Below are 19,019 nucleotides of genomic sequence, written 5' to 3'. Positions count from 1 at the left end.
GGGTATAAAAAGAAGATAAGCTGAACTTTAAATTTGTAATAGAACAGAAGGAAGATTTTGCTTTAATTTTTATAATAAGTTTGATATTGAACGTTATTCATGGACAAATGAAATAGAAGTACAATATATTCATTGGTATATTTGTTCATCATATAAGTGTGATTCTAATTCTATCTTAATTTATCAGATCTCAGATATCTAAATTTCGGAGCAATTTTCCTTTTCTTTAACAAATATTTACAACAACACTATGCAAAATATTTTAAGAAAATTTCTGTATTTTATATCAATTTTGTTTGTACTCGTACTTAATTGTATAAATGAACTTAAACTTTTTTTCTTTTCTAAAATTTGTTTTTCTTTTAATTAAAATATAACACATGCGACATTTAATTAATAGCAAAAAAGTGTATGTATTTGTCTTAATACATTTTAATTCTCATAGGTTGAAATGATCCACAGAAATTGTGGCAACAAAATTGTAGAAGAAGACGAAGAATGTGATTGTGGAACATTCGAAGAATGCCAAAAAGATCCTTGCTGTGATGGTATAACTTGCAAATTAAAAACAGAAGCCGAATGTGCAGGAGGAGAGTGCTGTGAGAATTGCAAGGTAATTTTGTTCACCTTCATGGAAATTTCTTTAAATTGCAAACATAAATTTCCTACTTTACTTATAATAATTTTGTGAAATTATTTATAGCTAAAAGATAGGGGTGTTATGTGCCGCGACACTGCCAATGAATGTGATCTTCCAGAATATTGTGATGGCGAAGGCGGGCAATGTCCACCAGATGTATATAAAAAAAATGGATCCCCATGTGGTCATACAAGACAAGGATTATCGGGTAAGTGAAAAAAACTTTATAACTTTATTTTAAATATTTAAACAAAAGCATTATTTATTCAAAGATAGAAATGCAAAGTAAACACAGTACTTACATACTAAAATAAGAAAATTAACTAATTAAAATAAATAACAATTTAATAAAAAAAAATGCTACCACATTTAACGACTTTGCATCTTTCCCACACAAGTTCTGCTTATCTATTGTAAAGCTAATTTCATTTGGTAACTAATTTCATGGCTACAGTAATGCAATAATAGCTAACAGGATGTAAGGTGTATATTATGCGCTGGCGGTTTCTTGACTCTAAATACTTGGTTTTGTTTAGATTTATCAAAAAGTACTTTAAAGTAAAAAGTTGTAATATGACTATATAACTTTCAGCTATCTTATAAAAATATTTTTAATATTATTCTTATTCTTTTTGTCATTTTGTATAATATGTTGCAAATCTAATTAAAGGTGTGCCTTTTTTACTTTTTACAAAATAACAATTTTTTCACTCAATTTTATTACAAATGTAGTTAAAGATAGTTCCCAAAATTAATATTAGCAAAATAAACCATTTAATTAACATCTGATTGCACTTCCGATTCAGATCCAATCACCATGAATCTGTTTGCTTTTAGAAAACCTGTTGGTTAGAAAGTAAATTTCGCACAGTTTTAGGCGTTGTTATACGCCTACACAGAGAGAGCCGTATTTTGGTGCATTGACATCTACCAGCATAATGATCTTCACCTGTGAGAAAAAGTTATTCTACAATAGACCTACACCGAAACCAACGAGGCTCTTAAATAGAACTAATATCTCAAAAAATAATTTTTTTGGCTTAAAACAAAGGATTTCATAACGTTTTTAGTTCAGATACTGAAACAATTTGAAAAATTACTTTTTGAAAATTTTTTCGTTTTGTTTTTTTTTTAAAATGCCCTAATATATTTCGTTGACCCAGTATGGCAGTTATCCAAAATTTTCCAACATTCAGAAATTCTGATTTACTCTCCTTAATATTTTTAATAACACTTTTTGGTGCAGTTGTAACAGTTTACGAAATAAATGAGAATAAATGCTTAGAGACAATTGGATCAAAAATAAGATTTTAGGAAACAATGTGTTTTTTTATAATTTAGATTTTTATAATTAATAGTTAGTTTTTTTATAATGTTAAAATTTTAGAATAAGCATGAAGGGTATCAAAAGAAAAATCTTAATTTATTCAAGAATTGCGTTAAAGTTCTATAAGTGAATAAAAAATAAACCACTTCCTTCTTTCGAAGAATGAATCAATGAATTTTATTATGATGTTAAAATAACAATTCAAATCAAAACTTTTCTTTTACCTTTTATTCTTTTAATTACCTTTTAATAGAGATTACGCTAAAAATGGAAATCTTACAAAAGGAAATCTTAACAGCATGCAGGCTTACAGATTAATCATATAATAAAAATTTATACTCACTTTTAGCAACACTTTATAAAATAAGAAGATAAAAGAAAATATTCATATCAACGAAGAGGATAATTAACCTAATTAGCTGTCCATTTCAACTTATTAATTATATTGGATTTTTTGTAATTTTTGGTTTTCACAGAGTTATACAGTATTCTCTTTTCTCTTTAAAATTATTAGTTTGATTTGACTTAAAAACCTAAATTATTCAATATAGCAATATGCATATGTTATTTACTTACTTTGGTTTACTTTACTCATTTAGAATTTATATAAAAAAATCTCTTATCCTTTCATATTACCTTATTATAAACCAATTGTTTGTGCTGTACCTAGATTTATACCTTTATACATACATACATATAGAATTCCCATGCCAATTTAATTTCCGGTAGAATTAGTTAAAAAATTTTTTAACGTTTTAAAATTTTTATTTTTTATATGAATACACAGTTATGCTTAGTTTGGTATTATACCTATATTCCTCTATTGTCAACCTTAAAAGTATCGCATTGTATACAAAGATCTTTATTATAATTTTTTCTCAACGTCTATTCAAATTAACTTAATACCCGACTTATATAATGCGATACATTTCATTTTTTTTAAATATGGGTATGTGTATATACACATCAGTATACATACATGAGTATATATATTTTGAAGATCCGTAATATTCTATATACGATTTTCTTTCATTTCTTTATATTTCTAATAAACGTGAAGGACTTTTAAGCTTTCAAACTACATTATTTGATACAAATATTTTTCTGTTTGGTTTTTTTTTTTCTATTTTCTATAAAATTGCTTATGTATGTATACCTTTTAAAAAATTATCTCAACCTTCATTTTCCTTTTCATATATATTATAAATTTTATACACCTCTCTTACAAAAAAAAAAAACTATAAAAAAAAAACAAAAATAATAGAAAATAATTTCACGTCCTTACTATAGCATAATGAAAAAAGTAGAAAAATAAATATTTTTTTTAAATTTCTATGGGAAACTATAGAAAAAACCACTGCTATTACCGTAAAACCAACATCAAATTCGGCTGATGTATTTCAAACGCAAAATTGAAATTAACAAATATACAATTGTAAGCACATAAAATTATATACATTGACATATGTATGTACACCTATTTTTAGATATTCCAAAATGTAAAGTTGTATTTGCCATCCTAGTTTACGACTAAACAAAAAATAGCCAAAAAAAAATAAAAAAAAAATAAAATTTTATACCATAATGAAAAAATACGAATAAAGAACCTAAAACCCTGAAACCGTAACTTTTTATTCCAGACATCCATGATGGCTTTTCTATTGACAAAAATATGTACAAAAAGGAAAGTAAAAACAGGATACAAAATAAAAATAAAAAATTCTGAAAAAATAAAAATAGCTCTCGTTTTTCCAAGCATTTTAAAAGCATTTTTGAAGAGACTAAATTAATTAATTAGCTAGGTAACTTAATTACTGATGAAAAATAATTGAAAAATCAGTAAAAAAAAAAAACAAAAAAAAATTAACTTAGGACTTTCAAAATAATTAAAAAATACGAAAAAAATACAATACAACAACAAAAACTAAAATAATTGAAAGAAAAATCTAAAAAGAGAGAGAGAAGAAAGAAAGCAGCAGTAAAAACAACAAGAATTCTGTATTAAATGAAAATTTTAAATTTATTACGCAAATTTCATTTTTCTGTAGCATCTACCACTCTGGTGTTTTCTCTTATTTTTCTCCTAATATAATAAAAATGAAAAAAGAACTAAACAATCTGCTAAAAAAGAACAAAAACAAAACTTTTATAAGAATTTAAAAAGTTTATGTTCTTATTTTTGCATAAATTTATTTGCCTCAAGCTGTATTTTTGCATAAATTTTTGTGGTATAATTTTCCAGATGTTATGCTTTACTAATTTTAATATCTTACCTATTCTACAAAATACATTTAAATAAAAAAAAAAGATAGTCCCCACTAATTACATCGAGCTATGAGACTATGCTATAGGTACTGTAATTAATTCAAAATGTCAGACTATATTAATGTAAATAAGTACACGTCTATCTTTCCTAATGTATATTTAAATATATGTATGTAGTAAAAGGTTGAAACACTCGCTATATCAAGTTTTGAATACAAATATCAAATTTTTATCTCCTCCTGTGTCGATTTAGTAATTATTATATAATGACATTATTTTGTAAATAAAAAAAAAAATTATTTAAGCACGCAAAATTTTAATTTCGCAATTTTAACATTTTTTATATTTTTATTTTTGCAATTAGAGTTGTCCGTTTAAAACCTTTACTCAATTCAACTAAAGAGAGTGAACGATTAAAATGCTTAAAACAAAACACAGCAAGTAAAAGCGTTTCAGTGGGTAAAAACCGACCAAATTAAACCTTGAACCTTGACAACCCGAGTTTAAAATTTGTTTTTAAACATCTAGAATTAGTTCTCATTGTTATATACCAAGTACTCGAAACTATCAAACCACTCTATAGATATTGTACGAATATGTCTGACCTATAATTTGACACATTACTGCAGAGTTTCATGAACCTAACTGTATTATGTTCCCAAATAATTAAGGTTTCTTTGGTATGGTAGTTGTATGGCAGGTACCCGAATTCAAGTTATTCCAACAAAACTTCAGGAATATATGCGACTGCTAAGTTCCATGAATCTGATTTTATTATTTTTCCAAATTTTTAAAATTAGTTTTTGGAGTTGTATGGCGGGTACGCGAACTCGTTGTCCGAGGGTACAAGGGTCGTGCAGGGTACAAAAAAACATTCTTGTGTCAGTATGGTATTAGATTGTAATATTCGTATTAATTACACATAATATTAAAACCCTGGCTTACGAAATATTATGCTAGATAGGACATAAAACTTTAATTAATATTTTCTCTTAAATTCTTTAAATTTGATATTTCGTAATATTTCAAAATGATACTCTCTAAAGAAAAATAAAGTTTTGGTACAGAGTACCAAAGTAAATTAAAATTTTTAACTTTATCAAAAGAAAACTGCTGCAATCAAGACATTATACAGGTTTTCCTTGGGTATTCCTAGAAATATATATATATGTCAAATGCAACATTATGCTTTGGAAAATTATCTCTAACTGAAAGTCTATAATTCTTTTAAATGTTGAAACAAATTTATAAATACATTAATATTTAATCCGAACCATGTTTGTGACCTAAGATTTCAATACATGTACACAACTATAGAACATTAGATTTCCGTAACCACACAATAAAATACAGATGTGGCTTACATATTGTTTTATATTACCAAAGACATTGATCAAATTTTAATTTCCAAAGTAATCAATTCTTTGATTTTAAATTTTAACAATTTTCAATGAAATACTTTAAATGAAATAAATATGTATTTTAATAATCGAAACCATATTCACGCAACATTTGTGGTTAAAAATACAAATACATGCTAACATAATTTTAATTTGATTATTTGTGCATCCACATGTAAATAAAAACTATATTTATGTCAAGTTTGTGGTAAATTTTATAGCCAGCAAATTAGTTTAAATCTTCATTTAGATTATTATCGAACATAGATCAAAGGTTTCTTGAATATACAAAACATCTAAGCATAGGTAGACGTATAAAAATTTTATGTGGTTAATATTAGGGCGATTTATTTTAAAAATCATTTACCGTAAAAAGTGTCAATTAAAATAATGTAGTAAAAAAATATTTTAGAAAAATGAAAAGCAAATAATAACAAAAACAAAATTGGATGTGAACAGAACTTGACTGAATGCACTATTTTGTTTCCTGAATTATGAAAGTACTACACGAAAGGATAAAATAGTTTTAATTTTTTTGTAAAATTGCTATTAACTTTAAAATTTATAAAATCAACTTAAAAATCCTAAAAAAAAATCCTAGATTCAGTCTGAACGAACTTGGTTCAATCGCTCATTTCGTACAATGGGTTTCCATGTATATGGATGTATAATTGTACGATTTTTGTTTATTGTGTGAAATGAAGTATAACGTAGCTACACTAAATTAAGGAAATATTATAATAACAAGGTTTGGTTCATCAAACTTTATTTTTTATAAATATTGCGCACTAATGGTCTTTTTACAGTACGAAAGTTATTCACGGTAAAAAAGTTTTACTATTAAATTCGTTAAATCCGTTTCCGTTGTTAAATAGCTAAATAAGTCGCCAGTAGCAAAGAAAAGACAGAAAGAATAAGCACTTACTTTAAAACGTAAAAACTATTTAACCATTATTGAAAAATAATAGACAAAGGCTGAGAACAAAACATGCTAATTTCATACATGATTATACTTATATATTTTTAAAAAAGCTCTTCCTCCAGTTACTGAATGTAAAACTTCAACACATTTTATATAAATTCAGCTTTACTTTTTCTTATTCTTCGCGTTATATAAATATTATTGGCACTTTATATTGTATTATTAAATTTATTTCTGTTTTGCAGAGCCACAAAGGCCTTAAAACCTTGTGATAAATATTACATTTTTTTGATTTTAAGATTGTTCGCTTGCAATCAAGAATTTTTAGTTTTTCTGTGAATAGTTTATATTTTTTGGTAAGTGATTCATATTTATCTGCTTTGCCAGTTATGTAAGTTCATTTAGCCTTTCGAGATTTTCGAATAATTTCCAGAAAATTTCCATAAGTTTCTATTGTTTTGTAGTTTTTAAATGAAAAATCATTTCGATTGCAATTTTCGTTTACTGATGTCCAGGTTTCTTAAAACTACCACACCCAAAAACTTGATTCTTGTTTGTGAATAACCAATTTCCAAAGTCACCAAACGCAACATCGTACAGTGTAAACCAATTTCCAACCAATTATGACTTTTCAAGAAATTATTTATTAAAACAAAGAAACTGAAAAAACCTTAATACCGAAAAATCTTCTCAAAGCTTAAGTAGTTCAATGCGTACTTTTAGTATTTTATGAAAATAAAAAATGTTGAATTAAATATTCTTCAATTTTTCCTAATGGTAAAAATAATCAGAGATTGTTCTGTACCATGTAGGAATTTTTAAAATTGAAAAAAACTTTTCGTTTGACACGTAATAAAAGCCTTTTTCTCTACAGTTCAAATACACATTCGTTAATCCTTTTAATTATTTCATCTACTTTTATTTCATATGAGATGACATTAGCCTAAAGTTTTTTATATTTTAATTTGTGCCTACAATCAGCCATAAAACTTAGTCAGACTCATATTGTGTTGGAATGAAATATAGAAAAAAAATAATGATTTAATAGAAAACACGAAAAAGTTTTTCGCACATAAAAAAAAGTCAGCAGAATATTTTATAGGGATCTCATTATAAATTGATTTGTTTAAATTGGAAAAAGATATAATTAGCATTAAAACGCTCGCTTTTTAAAGTTTATTCGATTATCTTTGCCTTTTATTTTCTTCGGTTTTGTAATTAAATTTTAGTTTTTAAATTTCTTATTTTTCTTCCCTTATGATTTTCTTCAATTTCTTATGAAGTTCTCGAATCCTTTTTTCTATTTTTACTTTGCTAAAATTAAAACTTTAGTTTTATATTTATTTTGGTATTAAACGATATTCCAGACATGTATACGTACGAACGTAATATAATTATGTAACTACATGACATGCTCTTTCCTTTTGCATAGATAGCTGATAGCTTTATAGTAAAGAAAAATTGTAGATGCACAAAAAACAGATTCAAAGAAGATAAGCAACAAATTTCGCAAATAAAAGGGAATTTTCTTAAATTGAACAAACATTGCAACCCTACTCTACTCTTAAATAATGGGGTGGTATTATGAGAAATGGAAAAAAAAATTCAGAAAAAGAATAGAATTTTTTTTTAATTTTTTTTTCAATCTCAAGTAAATTATGTAACCTACATACTTTTGGAGATATAAGGAACTAAACTTTAAAAAAAATTTGTCTCTGCATTGAATTAATTTGTTTGATATTTTAAAAATTGTAATAAAATTCCTAAAATTCAAAATGTTGATCTGTGGATCTACCAGTTTGTCCCTTCTTCTGTGTCTCAATTTCGGTACAATCTATTCTAATGAAAAGTTTATTTATCTATATTTACATTGGTCTTTTCACGGATTGATTAACTTTGGGGTAAATCTGATATAAGAGACTAAACCTTTTCTACGGACCGTTTTACGAACTAACAGTTGATAATTATTTTGACGATCAATAGTCAAAATAATTATCAACAGTTTTTTTGCAAGTTCATGTTGCAACTCTAGTTGTTTAAAACGTTCATTTAGTTAATAAATATTGATTTTTGGGAAATACTATCGCTCTGGAACCAAGCTTTCACAAGGAACATTTGCAATTTTTCACTACACTAAAAAAATGACTTCTTGAGATTAGTATTTGAGTTCTTCTGTTTATCTAAAAAGTCAATAACCTTTTTTAGGGTATATTGACTAATAAGCTTTATATGTCTTGTGACTTAAGTGATTATTTAAATAATCGACATATGTTGCTCAGCGGTTTATTTACAAAAAAAAACTATTTATAAGAGAGCTTTATAGGAAGGATCCGTATATCGGAAATCTCATACAAACTTCCATTTTCTGGTTTAAGTTATTGGGGTGTAAAACTTCCATGTTTTTTTTATTTTCTTTGTTATTTCTGGTCTAAATCTAGCTTAAATGACTAATTCAGGGATCTTAGAAGATACCCTATTAGTTTTAATAATGTCACCAAAATCTAAAGTAGAACAACTATTCATTTAAATCACATATGTTTAGTAGGTTCGATATCGTCACGTTTGATTTTATTTCCGTGGTGTAATTCACACCCAAGTCATAAGGTTTCAAAAAATTAATTTGAAAAAGAAAATTTTGAGAGAGTTTCGATTTAATACTCGTCACTTATACCTATTATTTATTCTACTATTACATTTATATAAACTCTGCAAATTGTTATCTCGAAACTAAGTAAATTTCAAAATTTCTATTGAACGATTAATAATTCTTCAATAATTCGAATTCTGTATTTTCTGTACGAACAGCTTTTTGGCTTTAATTCATAACTTCTTTGCGACTTAATTTATTATTTAAATCTTTGAAATAACAACTTTTTTGGATTGAAATCAAAAGCTCAAAATCATGAAGTTTGATTTTAAATTTGTTCTTCAGGTTTATTACATATTTGAGTTTGATAATATTTTTGTCTAACTATTCATTTCTTATTTCAAAATGTGAAAATTTTAAATATAATAATTGCTGTGTTATTGAATACGAGGTTACCGTCAAATTAATATGAATTTTACCTAGTTATGTAGTCACTACAAAAGTCATTTACAACAAACTTTATACAACAAAAACCTACTAGTAGCAAGAAACTAAAATACTGTTAAATAATGCTTATGAAAATAATCGCGTTGGCCCGTTGAGCACCCACTTAGGAATTGTTGAAGATCAAAGAATAAAATAATAATTTTTGCTAAAATTATAATGTACAAACCTTATTTCAAAATATTCTAATAATAAATAAATTTGTGGGGGATTATGACAACATTTTTCTAATGTCTTTGTTTTTTTTTGTTAATAATTGTTTTAAATTTTTTTTGCGTTGTAAAGTGTTCATATAAGAATTTTATAGAACAATTCCACAAAAGAACATTTAACAAAAAATTCATGGAAGTTTTCCTTTTATATTTTAAATTTTTATATTATCTTTACCCAAATTTTCATAATAGAAGATTTTATTGTATCATTATTAAAAGCTTCGAGCTAGTTTTACAATTTACAGTAATAAAAAATATTTGTTTGAAATCATATTTCTAAAACACAGATTTGTCTATGGCTTCATGGCTTATCTCCTTTTTTGTCCCTTTTAACGTAATTGTTTGCAAAATCATAAAAGTAAAATGCCACAATAGTGTTGATAGTGATTTTCACTATCGAGGCATTTTATTAAAAATCATCGTTATTTTGATAGTAGTTTGACAACTTAAATTATTCAAGGATGAGATGAGATAATTATTTTTATTGGTCGTCTCTACGAAAATGAGAGAATGAAGTCTACAATATAACGTTTTTCTTAACCGTTAAGAAGGAAATGAAGTGTATAATATATTGAGCTCCTAGATAAGGTACATAAGAAGAATGTTTTAAAATTCTTACTGTTTATACTCACACAAAAAATTTTTTAAATACTTTAAGAAAAATAATGATGCTAGTCTGGGGTAAACCGATATTATTCTATATATTATGATATAATTTGTATGAGATAGTAAACTCCTTATTCAGACAAAGATATTAAAATTATTTCGTAAACAAAGTCCTTGCCTTTCATAAAAAAAAATATAGCTGGATAGGCATATGTTACCTAATAAACTTAATATGCAATAATACCATTAAAATTGGAAAGTAATTTAAAAGATGCCACCGACTTTATGTTTATAAATTTATATACATATATACATATACATTGTGAAATAATAAACTAGAACCCGAAATTCCAACAAAAAAGCAAATTGAATCCGGAAATAAGAGAAAAAAAAATTTTTTTTTGAAGTTGAAAAACGAGAAAAAAAATTTAATAAAATTTATTCAAAGTAAAAATAGAACAAAAAACAAATGAAAATTTTTTGATCCTCTATCTTCTAGTTTTTTTGTTTTTTTTTTCTTTTTTTATTTGTATTTTATCTCCTTTATCCTTATTACATACATATTTAATGGGAAGAACTTAAGTTCATTTTATATGCAACACTGCAACAAGGCGTTAAAGCATCCCGTCATAATAAAAGCACATCAAAATTTAGACTCAAAACTCATACAGGCATAGGACACAAAGCATAAATAGAAAGAAAAAAAGGAAAAGTTTTAAACCAAAAATTTATTATATGTACGTCAACAGACGAATAATGATAAATTTTTGTGTAGAACAAAAAAATAAACGTAATTAAATTAATTAGCGCACAGAAATAAAAAAAGGAACAAGCGAGAAAAAAGCAAATTGAAAATGGTTTGAAATTTTTTAAAACCACTAGGCTAGCATGACATCACTTTAAAAAAAAATTTCCTCTTCTAACAATTGCATTTTGCAACTCCTCCGCTCGCTCTCTCTTGATTGATAGTGTAATAACTTTTGCAAATGATAAATGGCAAAATATATGTATTTACGTATATAGAGGTTTATTTTTATCCTCTGTTTTGGTTAAGAATTTAATTGATTTAGGAATTTACTGCCACTGAATTTGAAATAATAGAAATGGATATGACAGAAATTTATAATTTAATTTTATGGATTTGTGATTTTTGGTCTTTGATATAGTTTGATAAAAAACATTTGTTTTCAACAGATAAAAACCGATAAATTTTCAAAATGTTGAAATATTTTTTGATAAATGCGTTATTGTAAAGCATTTAAAAGTTTTTTTTATTTTATAAAAAAATTTTTCCTTAACGATTTTGCATACATACGAAAATTCAAATATTAAACAAAACAACTCGAATCAGATAAGTTAAAATTTTTTTATTTTTTTAACTAAAAGAATTCAGCACATTCGCAAGAAAAAACTATCAAATGTTCAAATTTTTAAAAAAATTCAAAATATTTCCCAACTCAGCTTATCAAATTGAATTTCAAGTTGTCTATTTTTTAAAAAAAGCTGTACCGAAAAATATTATTATACCCGTACGAACGTAATGTTGGAAGGGTATACTAAATTTGCCTTACTGTTTGTAACGCCAAGAAATAATGATCTGAAATATAGACTCAAGTGTATGATTCTGATCAGCGTCGAATTCTGAGTCGATTTAGCTTTGTCTGTCCGTTCGTTCCACGATAACTCAAAAACTAATTGATCTAAGTTCAACAAATTTTCATAAATGATTTTTATAGTAAATTCCAGAACCCTATTTAAATTTGATATGATCGGGGTACTGGTTCGAATACCTGCCATACAACTTCAAAATTTATTTGACTATCTTAATTATAAAAGTTAATATCTTAACTATAAAAGTTATGGTAATGAAATTTCGTACAAATAAATATATTAGTAGGGCTGATATGTTTGATAAAAGTCGTTGAAATTGCTTGGCTCCTTGTGGTAGCTGCAATACAACTTTAAAAGTTATTTGGTTATATATTAGAAAACACTGAAGTAATAGTACAAGATAGTACAATAGAAATTTTGCATAAATACGGCAACTTAAAATCAGAGTTTGTCCCATAGTTAGCTACGGCATATTTATTCGCATATAGGATAACAAAATCGTACGGGTACCACAGAGTTGACACAGTTAACTCTATTTTTCTCGTTTTTTAATAACTTCGAAGTTTTTAGAGGGCATTTACCAAATTATTGGTAGAAAAATATTATGGAAGAATTACAAAGCTTGATGTTTCTTTATTTAATCATATTAATTTGAGTACCAGTAGCTTAAAAAAAAGGGTAATTATAACCCTTAGAAATATAGTGACTAAGTATTAAGAAATTTCCTGAATGATTTGAAAAGTATGAATTTATTGAGAAGCAATTTCAATTCCATAAGCGCTTATCACCATTTTCACAAATTTGCGGATTTTTTCTTCAGTTGCTCCCTTTTCCAAATCTCTTACTATTTTAATTCAAAATATATCATATAGCTTAATCATATTTGATTTGTAATCCGATTTACCTGTTGTTTAATACATTTTAATTAAAAAAATGTGTGCAAAAATGCGTTCTCACACATATGTTTTGCACACACACACACATACTTGCATATGTACTCAATTAACACAAGGGAAAAATTTAACCCAATTACATTGATTGTCTTTTACTTTTTTTTAATAAAGTATGTATGTACGTGTATATTCAATTAAAACCAAAAAAAATTAAAAAAAAATAGATTTTTATTTCCCCGAAACTTTGCCAATACAAATAAAATAAAACAAAACAAAAAAAAAGGATTTTTTCAGTTTAAAATTTTTTTACTTTTGTAAACGCGAAAATCAATAAATTATTTACAAAATAATAAAAAAAAAGTTAATAAACTTTTCAATAAATTTTATTTTCCGAAAATAAAAGTGGCAAGGAAATATTTTTGGCAAATTGTATTGTAAACAACTTGAAATTAAATATTATAACAAAGTTACGATTTTACGATTTAAAATAAGAAGAAACAAAAACTTCATTTTCAGAACATTTTCATTGAAATTGAAAAAAAAAATTATATGCTTACGAGTACTACTTGTAAACCGTTCCGTACAAAATGAACAAGTTGAAATTTTAAATATTTTGCCGAAGCTTATGTAAGAATAACAGTGGGGTCCTGAAGCCAATGAATTTTTGTTTCTCTGAATTTGAATAATTGTTATTGCAAAAATTTTGTCGAGTAATTTATAGGAAAACAATACCCATAAGCTTAAGTTTAAAGAAAGATAATTAATTATAGTTGGTTAAGAAAGTAATCTGTGTTAGTACGATATCTGAATTTTAAGCTGGAGTTTTATTCAGTTAATCCTTTATGTAAATTTCTAAATTTAATTACAAATTGTCAATAATTTTATATAAATTTAAAAAGGAAAATCATTTTTAATTCATTTGATCTAATTGAACTTGTAAAATTTTAATTGGTCATAGTTGGTTGCGAAAGAACTTGATTATAAGTGAAAAAATTTCTTCTCGCAAAAAATTGTAAAAAGAAAATGTGCTTGTTTAAAAAACTTTAATTTACTTTAGGATCTTTTATAAAAAAATTAAAGTTCGATAACTGAAAACAATTTTAAAGTTCAGGATCTGACATCGCAAATTTTTTTATTTCATATAAAATTTACCAACATAAAAATGATATTTTAAAATTAGATTTTTTAAAAATATTCTCCAAACACTTAAAGTTTTTAGTTTTATTAACTATATATCTACGATAAAATAATAAACTCTTTTTCGGAAAAAATATTGTGCACATTCAAAATGTTCAAAAAATTTATAATAAAATTAATTTTTTCTTAACGTCTAAGATTTTTATTTTTATAAAAGTTTTAAACGAAACATTATTCAATAAATTTGGAAAATATCGACGAAGGTTTTGATTTAGAACATTTGGGAAAATATTTTAATTCATAATCTACAGCAACAATGTATTTTCTGAATTAAAGTGGTTTAGCGATTGTTTAAATGTCTTGTCATCGCTACATAAATTAGGTTTTGCATAAAAAATTTAACCATTCCTGCTAATATTATTAACTCCAATACAAATATTTACAAAATATACAGAAATTTTAATGTTTAAAAGCAGTACTAATGATGAAAGAACACGTTTGTACTTTTGAATTATGTGTTCTGATACGAAACTTTTAATTATATGTCTGTTGGGCTCAAAGTATGAAACCAATGTTTCAAATACTGATTGTTAATTCAAAAATTTCAGAGATAGCTCACTTTAAAGCCAAATGTTATAGGTCTATAGGATAAATCAGTTCTTTCTCCTCTATATGTTACACTTTCATAGAAAACTTTCATTTTCAAATGCAATATTCGCAATTTACAACAACTACACAGTACATTTGATTGCTTTATATTCTTAGTTAATTTATGGGTCGGCAAATTCAATAATACATTTTTGTTATAATTCCAGCTACATTCTCACTGAAATATAAATTTTATAACCATTTACAGTTTAGGAAAACTAAAATGTAAAACATTTTTTAATAAATATTCACGAGTACACAATTTGTCAAATAACATTATTAATTCGAAATTAGCTACTCTATATATTAATCTCAAATTTGAATAAAGAGATATATGATATTCAATCCGATTAAGTACCATAACTCTATAATATCATATTATATTTCATCATTATAATGAAAATTATTACAATAAAATGGTGTAAACCCAGAAAAAAATTCATAAAGATATAGGATTTCACAATTTTTATTCATAAATTAATTGCATTTATGCGCAAATTGGACATCGTATGCTCTATAAATATTTTATTGTTATACTTATAATTGGACTTAGAAATTGTGTCGGAAGGGTTTAAAATGTCCACAACTTCGTAAAACGAATGAAGCTCATAATCATATTTTATCAAATAATCATGAATAAATAAACAATAAATTTTTCTTTGGCATATTATATAAATTTATAGGCATTTAAGGAAAATATTATTATATTATTAACATAAAATTATAATTTTGGTAATAAAATCTAACCTTGAATACAATTTATGTTGAGTAAAAGATTATTCTTACCAAAATATTACCATTTTGAAATTTTATAATCGCACATTGTTATATTAATTTTATTTGGTAGAACAATTCTTTTGAACATTGGGTTTCTAAACTAAATATTAAAATAAGCCAACCAAATAATAATTAATTTTAGAATTCTGTTATTATATTTCAATTTTCATTTTAAATCGGTAACATGAATTTTAAATGAAAATTTTGGAATATATCCAAATATTAAATAAAATTTTAAACAATGCTTTAAAGTGGTGAAATACTCAAATATATTTTTCCTTTTAATTTTTTTCCAAAATTATAATCTTTAACTTTCTTCGACTTTTCCCATCTATAAAATTTTTCAAACACAAGAAAAAAAATTTTTTTTTGATAGAACAAATGCAAGCGGCTCTTGCAAATGCATTTTTTTTTTTTTGAAATTATTGTTCGAACGTTTTTCATTTCTTTTTCGTTTTTTAAAAAACGAAAATGATTTTAACATTTTCTTTTTGAATAATTCCATTCTATATATTTTATGCACCTACCTATTGATATTGTGCAGTGCATTATGGTACTTAAATATGCAGAACACTGTAGTTTAGTTCCAATGTTCTACATTTAAATTAAAAGTTCGATTATAATTTTAAACATGTACTTCTTTTTTTCTTGCTCATGGACCTGCATTCAATTTTGGCAAAATTTCAAAATTTAATATAGGCCAAGTTTTAATTTTCTATATGGATGGTATCTTAAAGAATTATTGAAAAGGAAAAGAAAATCAAAAACCCTTTTACATTTTTTTATTCTTTTTGGGTAAAAAATTTTTTACTTCCTTGTATTTACAGGTAAGAATATTTTTTCGTTCACATACATACATATATATTGTCCGTGGCCGTATATGTTCCATTCAAGAGTGTGACATTTACATACAAATAAAAACTTTCTTTACTTCAACCTTTTACAAAAAAAATCTCAAGGGTAAACCTCTTTTTTTTTGGTTTTTTCTCTTAAATTAATTTTCTTCTTGGTGATAGCTATGATGGAGAAAAAATTCTTCATAAAATGAAAATTATTGCTGGTATTATTTATGCGGAAAGAGATATTTTTTAAACAAGATTTCCCTACAAACGCCCTGAAACTATTAAATTATGTTTTTTTTTAATACAAAACGTAATCTATATAGTAAATGGCATGCGTTCTAGAACATGACAATGATTTAGTTATTTAGACAAGGTATGTGTGTGTAATAAATAAAATATTTAGATTTAATTTCCAAACAAATTATTGCATGGAGTTCGAATAAATAAATGTCACTTCCCAGACCTTTTAATTTTCAATTTTTCACTGGTGATTTTATTACCATCTTTTATTAAAAGTTTTTTTGCTTGCTTCTAAGCATATAACAATATTATACAAAATACTTCACGTTCCAATACAGAAAAATGAAAAATTGTTTCAAATTTACAATCTTTACATTCCATCTCTTAATTCAATCAAATTAGCATTATACTGCTGCATATATGCACTATATATCTTCAATTATGGGTATTAAATTAATATCATATACGTTACATACTTAAATACTTTTTACCAATACTAAGGTCATTGGAAAATGTAATTTTTTTTTGAAGCAGGATTTTCTTCATTCATTTTCTAATAAATTTTAACAACTTAATCCATAATAAAAAAAATATTATTACACAATTTGAAGCAAAATATTATAACTATTAAAATTTATTTGTTGACCGATTTTGATGTTTTTAATCGAGTTAGTACATAATATGATATTTATTAGCTGTGAGCCAAATAAAAATATATTTGCATAAATATTTGATAATTTCCGATGTCCTAAAATTCCTTTTTAGCACTTTTCCAAAAAAATTTTTTAAACTGCTCGTTAGTTTCACTCTGTCCGTCCGTTCTTCCGTCTGTGGACATGTTTACAAAACTTCTACACCCTTGAAGATAGAAAGCTGAAATTTAATATGTAGAATTTTTACCTATCTCCCCCCCCCCCCCCCACCCTATTTTTTAAAATTTTTTTTAACTAAAAATTCCAGTTTTTAACTATTAATTGCAGCGAAAACATAAGCATTTTTCGAATTTTGCAAACGCAGAAAGGCAGTGGGTTATACTTCGCCTAGCGCGGTATAATATAGTTAAACTTATATAGTTAAACTAAATTTAGTGTGGTAGGTATACATAGACTGTATTTAAAAGCAGTATTTTCCCTTGTTGAAGGGAAAAGCGCTACAATACAAACCAACGAAGTTTGACCCAACTTTATTTTTATTTGAAGAAAGAAATTAATTTTCAATATTTAATAAAATACTCAAACGCAGGCAATTAATTAATGAGTAATCGATCGATATAACTTCGACATATATGTGATATATATTTCACGAATATTATCTATCAAGCTGCTATCTTTATATGCTATCTTTACAAACAACCTTTCTGTGTCCGATTTCGAGCAAGTTTCGGAAGGAGAAAATATTCTTTAAAAGTTATCAATGAGCTCAATTGTATGCGAATACAATCAGTAGTTATCAACTAAGTAGTAAATATTTTTCTTTGAACTATATTGCATTGGTCATTTTTCCTTTTACTTTTGCTAATTAACTTTTAAATAAAGTACTTTTTTCATTAGAATTATTCATTAGAGTTTCGACTATTGATGCAACAGAAATTTGACAAATTTTTTAATTAATTGTTTAAAAAAACGTAAAAAGTGGTTGGTGCAGTAGGGCATTACTTATAAAATTAACAAGATCATAAGTATTATTACTTCAAAAATTTGGCACAGGCTTGCCAAAGCTTTATACTGTAATAAAAAAAATGTTGTGATTTGAATTGAACAAAATGTACCCACTCGATTTCCATGTTTAATATTTTAATATATTCTAACATTATATTTAGACTCATGGCCTAATAATTTGTATAATATTGTACTTTAACTATAATATTTAAAAAATACAATTGTTTCTTAATTATTTTTATTAAAAACAAACACAGTAAAACGTTACAGAAACCTAAATAGCACCGTTTTAATATATTAAAACATGTATGCACATGTATGCACGTATGCTTAAAAAGTTTCTTGTACAACATTCTCTACAACTCTGAAATGTCAACTTGAAAGAGTAAAAAGCCATATTTTCATATTTTCGATTGTTTTTTTAAATTAATTTGCCATGAACTGTATACTCATACATTTTGTTTCTAATTAAACAAAATGCTACTTATTACAAAAGGTGAAGCTCTACTACCCTATAAAGTCTCAGACATTTATGTTACATGGGATTTTAGTACCATATGAATGAAAATAAAAAATAATAAACTTTAAGGACTTAAGAATGAAAATAAAAAATAACTTTTATATTTCTCTCTGTTCTAAAATAAATTATCAAAGTCGGTTTTTTTTTACATTTCAATGTAATTAACAACATTACATGAGGAAAATTATTTTTTGTTTTATTATAAAACTTTGAGAGTATATTGTAATAAA

At 25.3% G+C, this 19,019-nt stretch overlaps 1 protein-coding gene across 10 annotated transcripts in view; it reads left to right on the top strand.

Moving 5' to 3' along the window:
* The window catches only part of LOC129619114 (disintegrin and metalloproteinase domain-containing protein 11), a 417,704-nt gene that overhangs the window by 246,299 nt on the left and 152,386 nt on the right, over nt 1-19,019 (top strand). For all 10 annotated transcript variants that reach the window (XR_008697842.1, XM_055534202.1, XM_055534200.1 and 7 more), the window contains exons 10-11: nt 446-613; nt 704-848. Coding sequence is in view for 9 of the 10 variants with exons in the window: in XM_055534202.1 (XP_055390177.1) it covers nt 446-613; nt 704-848 (313 nt within the window). In the remaining variant the exon portion in view is untranslated. The remainder of the gene's footprint in view (nt 1-445; nt 614-703; nt 849-19,019) is intronic.

The sequence above is a fragment of the Condylostylus longicornis genome, unplaced genomic scaffold (assembly GCF_029603195.1).
Source record: "Condylostylus longicornis isolate FDR11 unplaced genomic scaffold, ASM2960319v2 ptg000010l, whole genome shotgun sequence".
Lineage (NCBI taxonomy): Eukaryota > Metazoa > Arthropoda > Insecta > Diptera > Dolichopodidae > Condylostylus > Condylostylus longicornis.
This window is presented reverse-complemented; position numbering and strand designations above follow the sequence as displayed.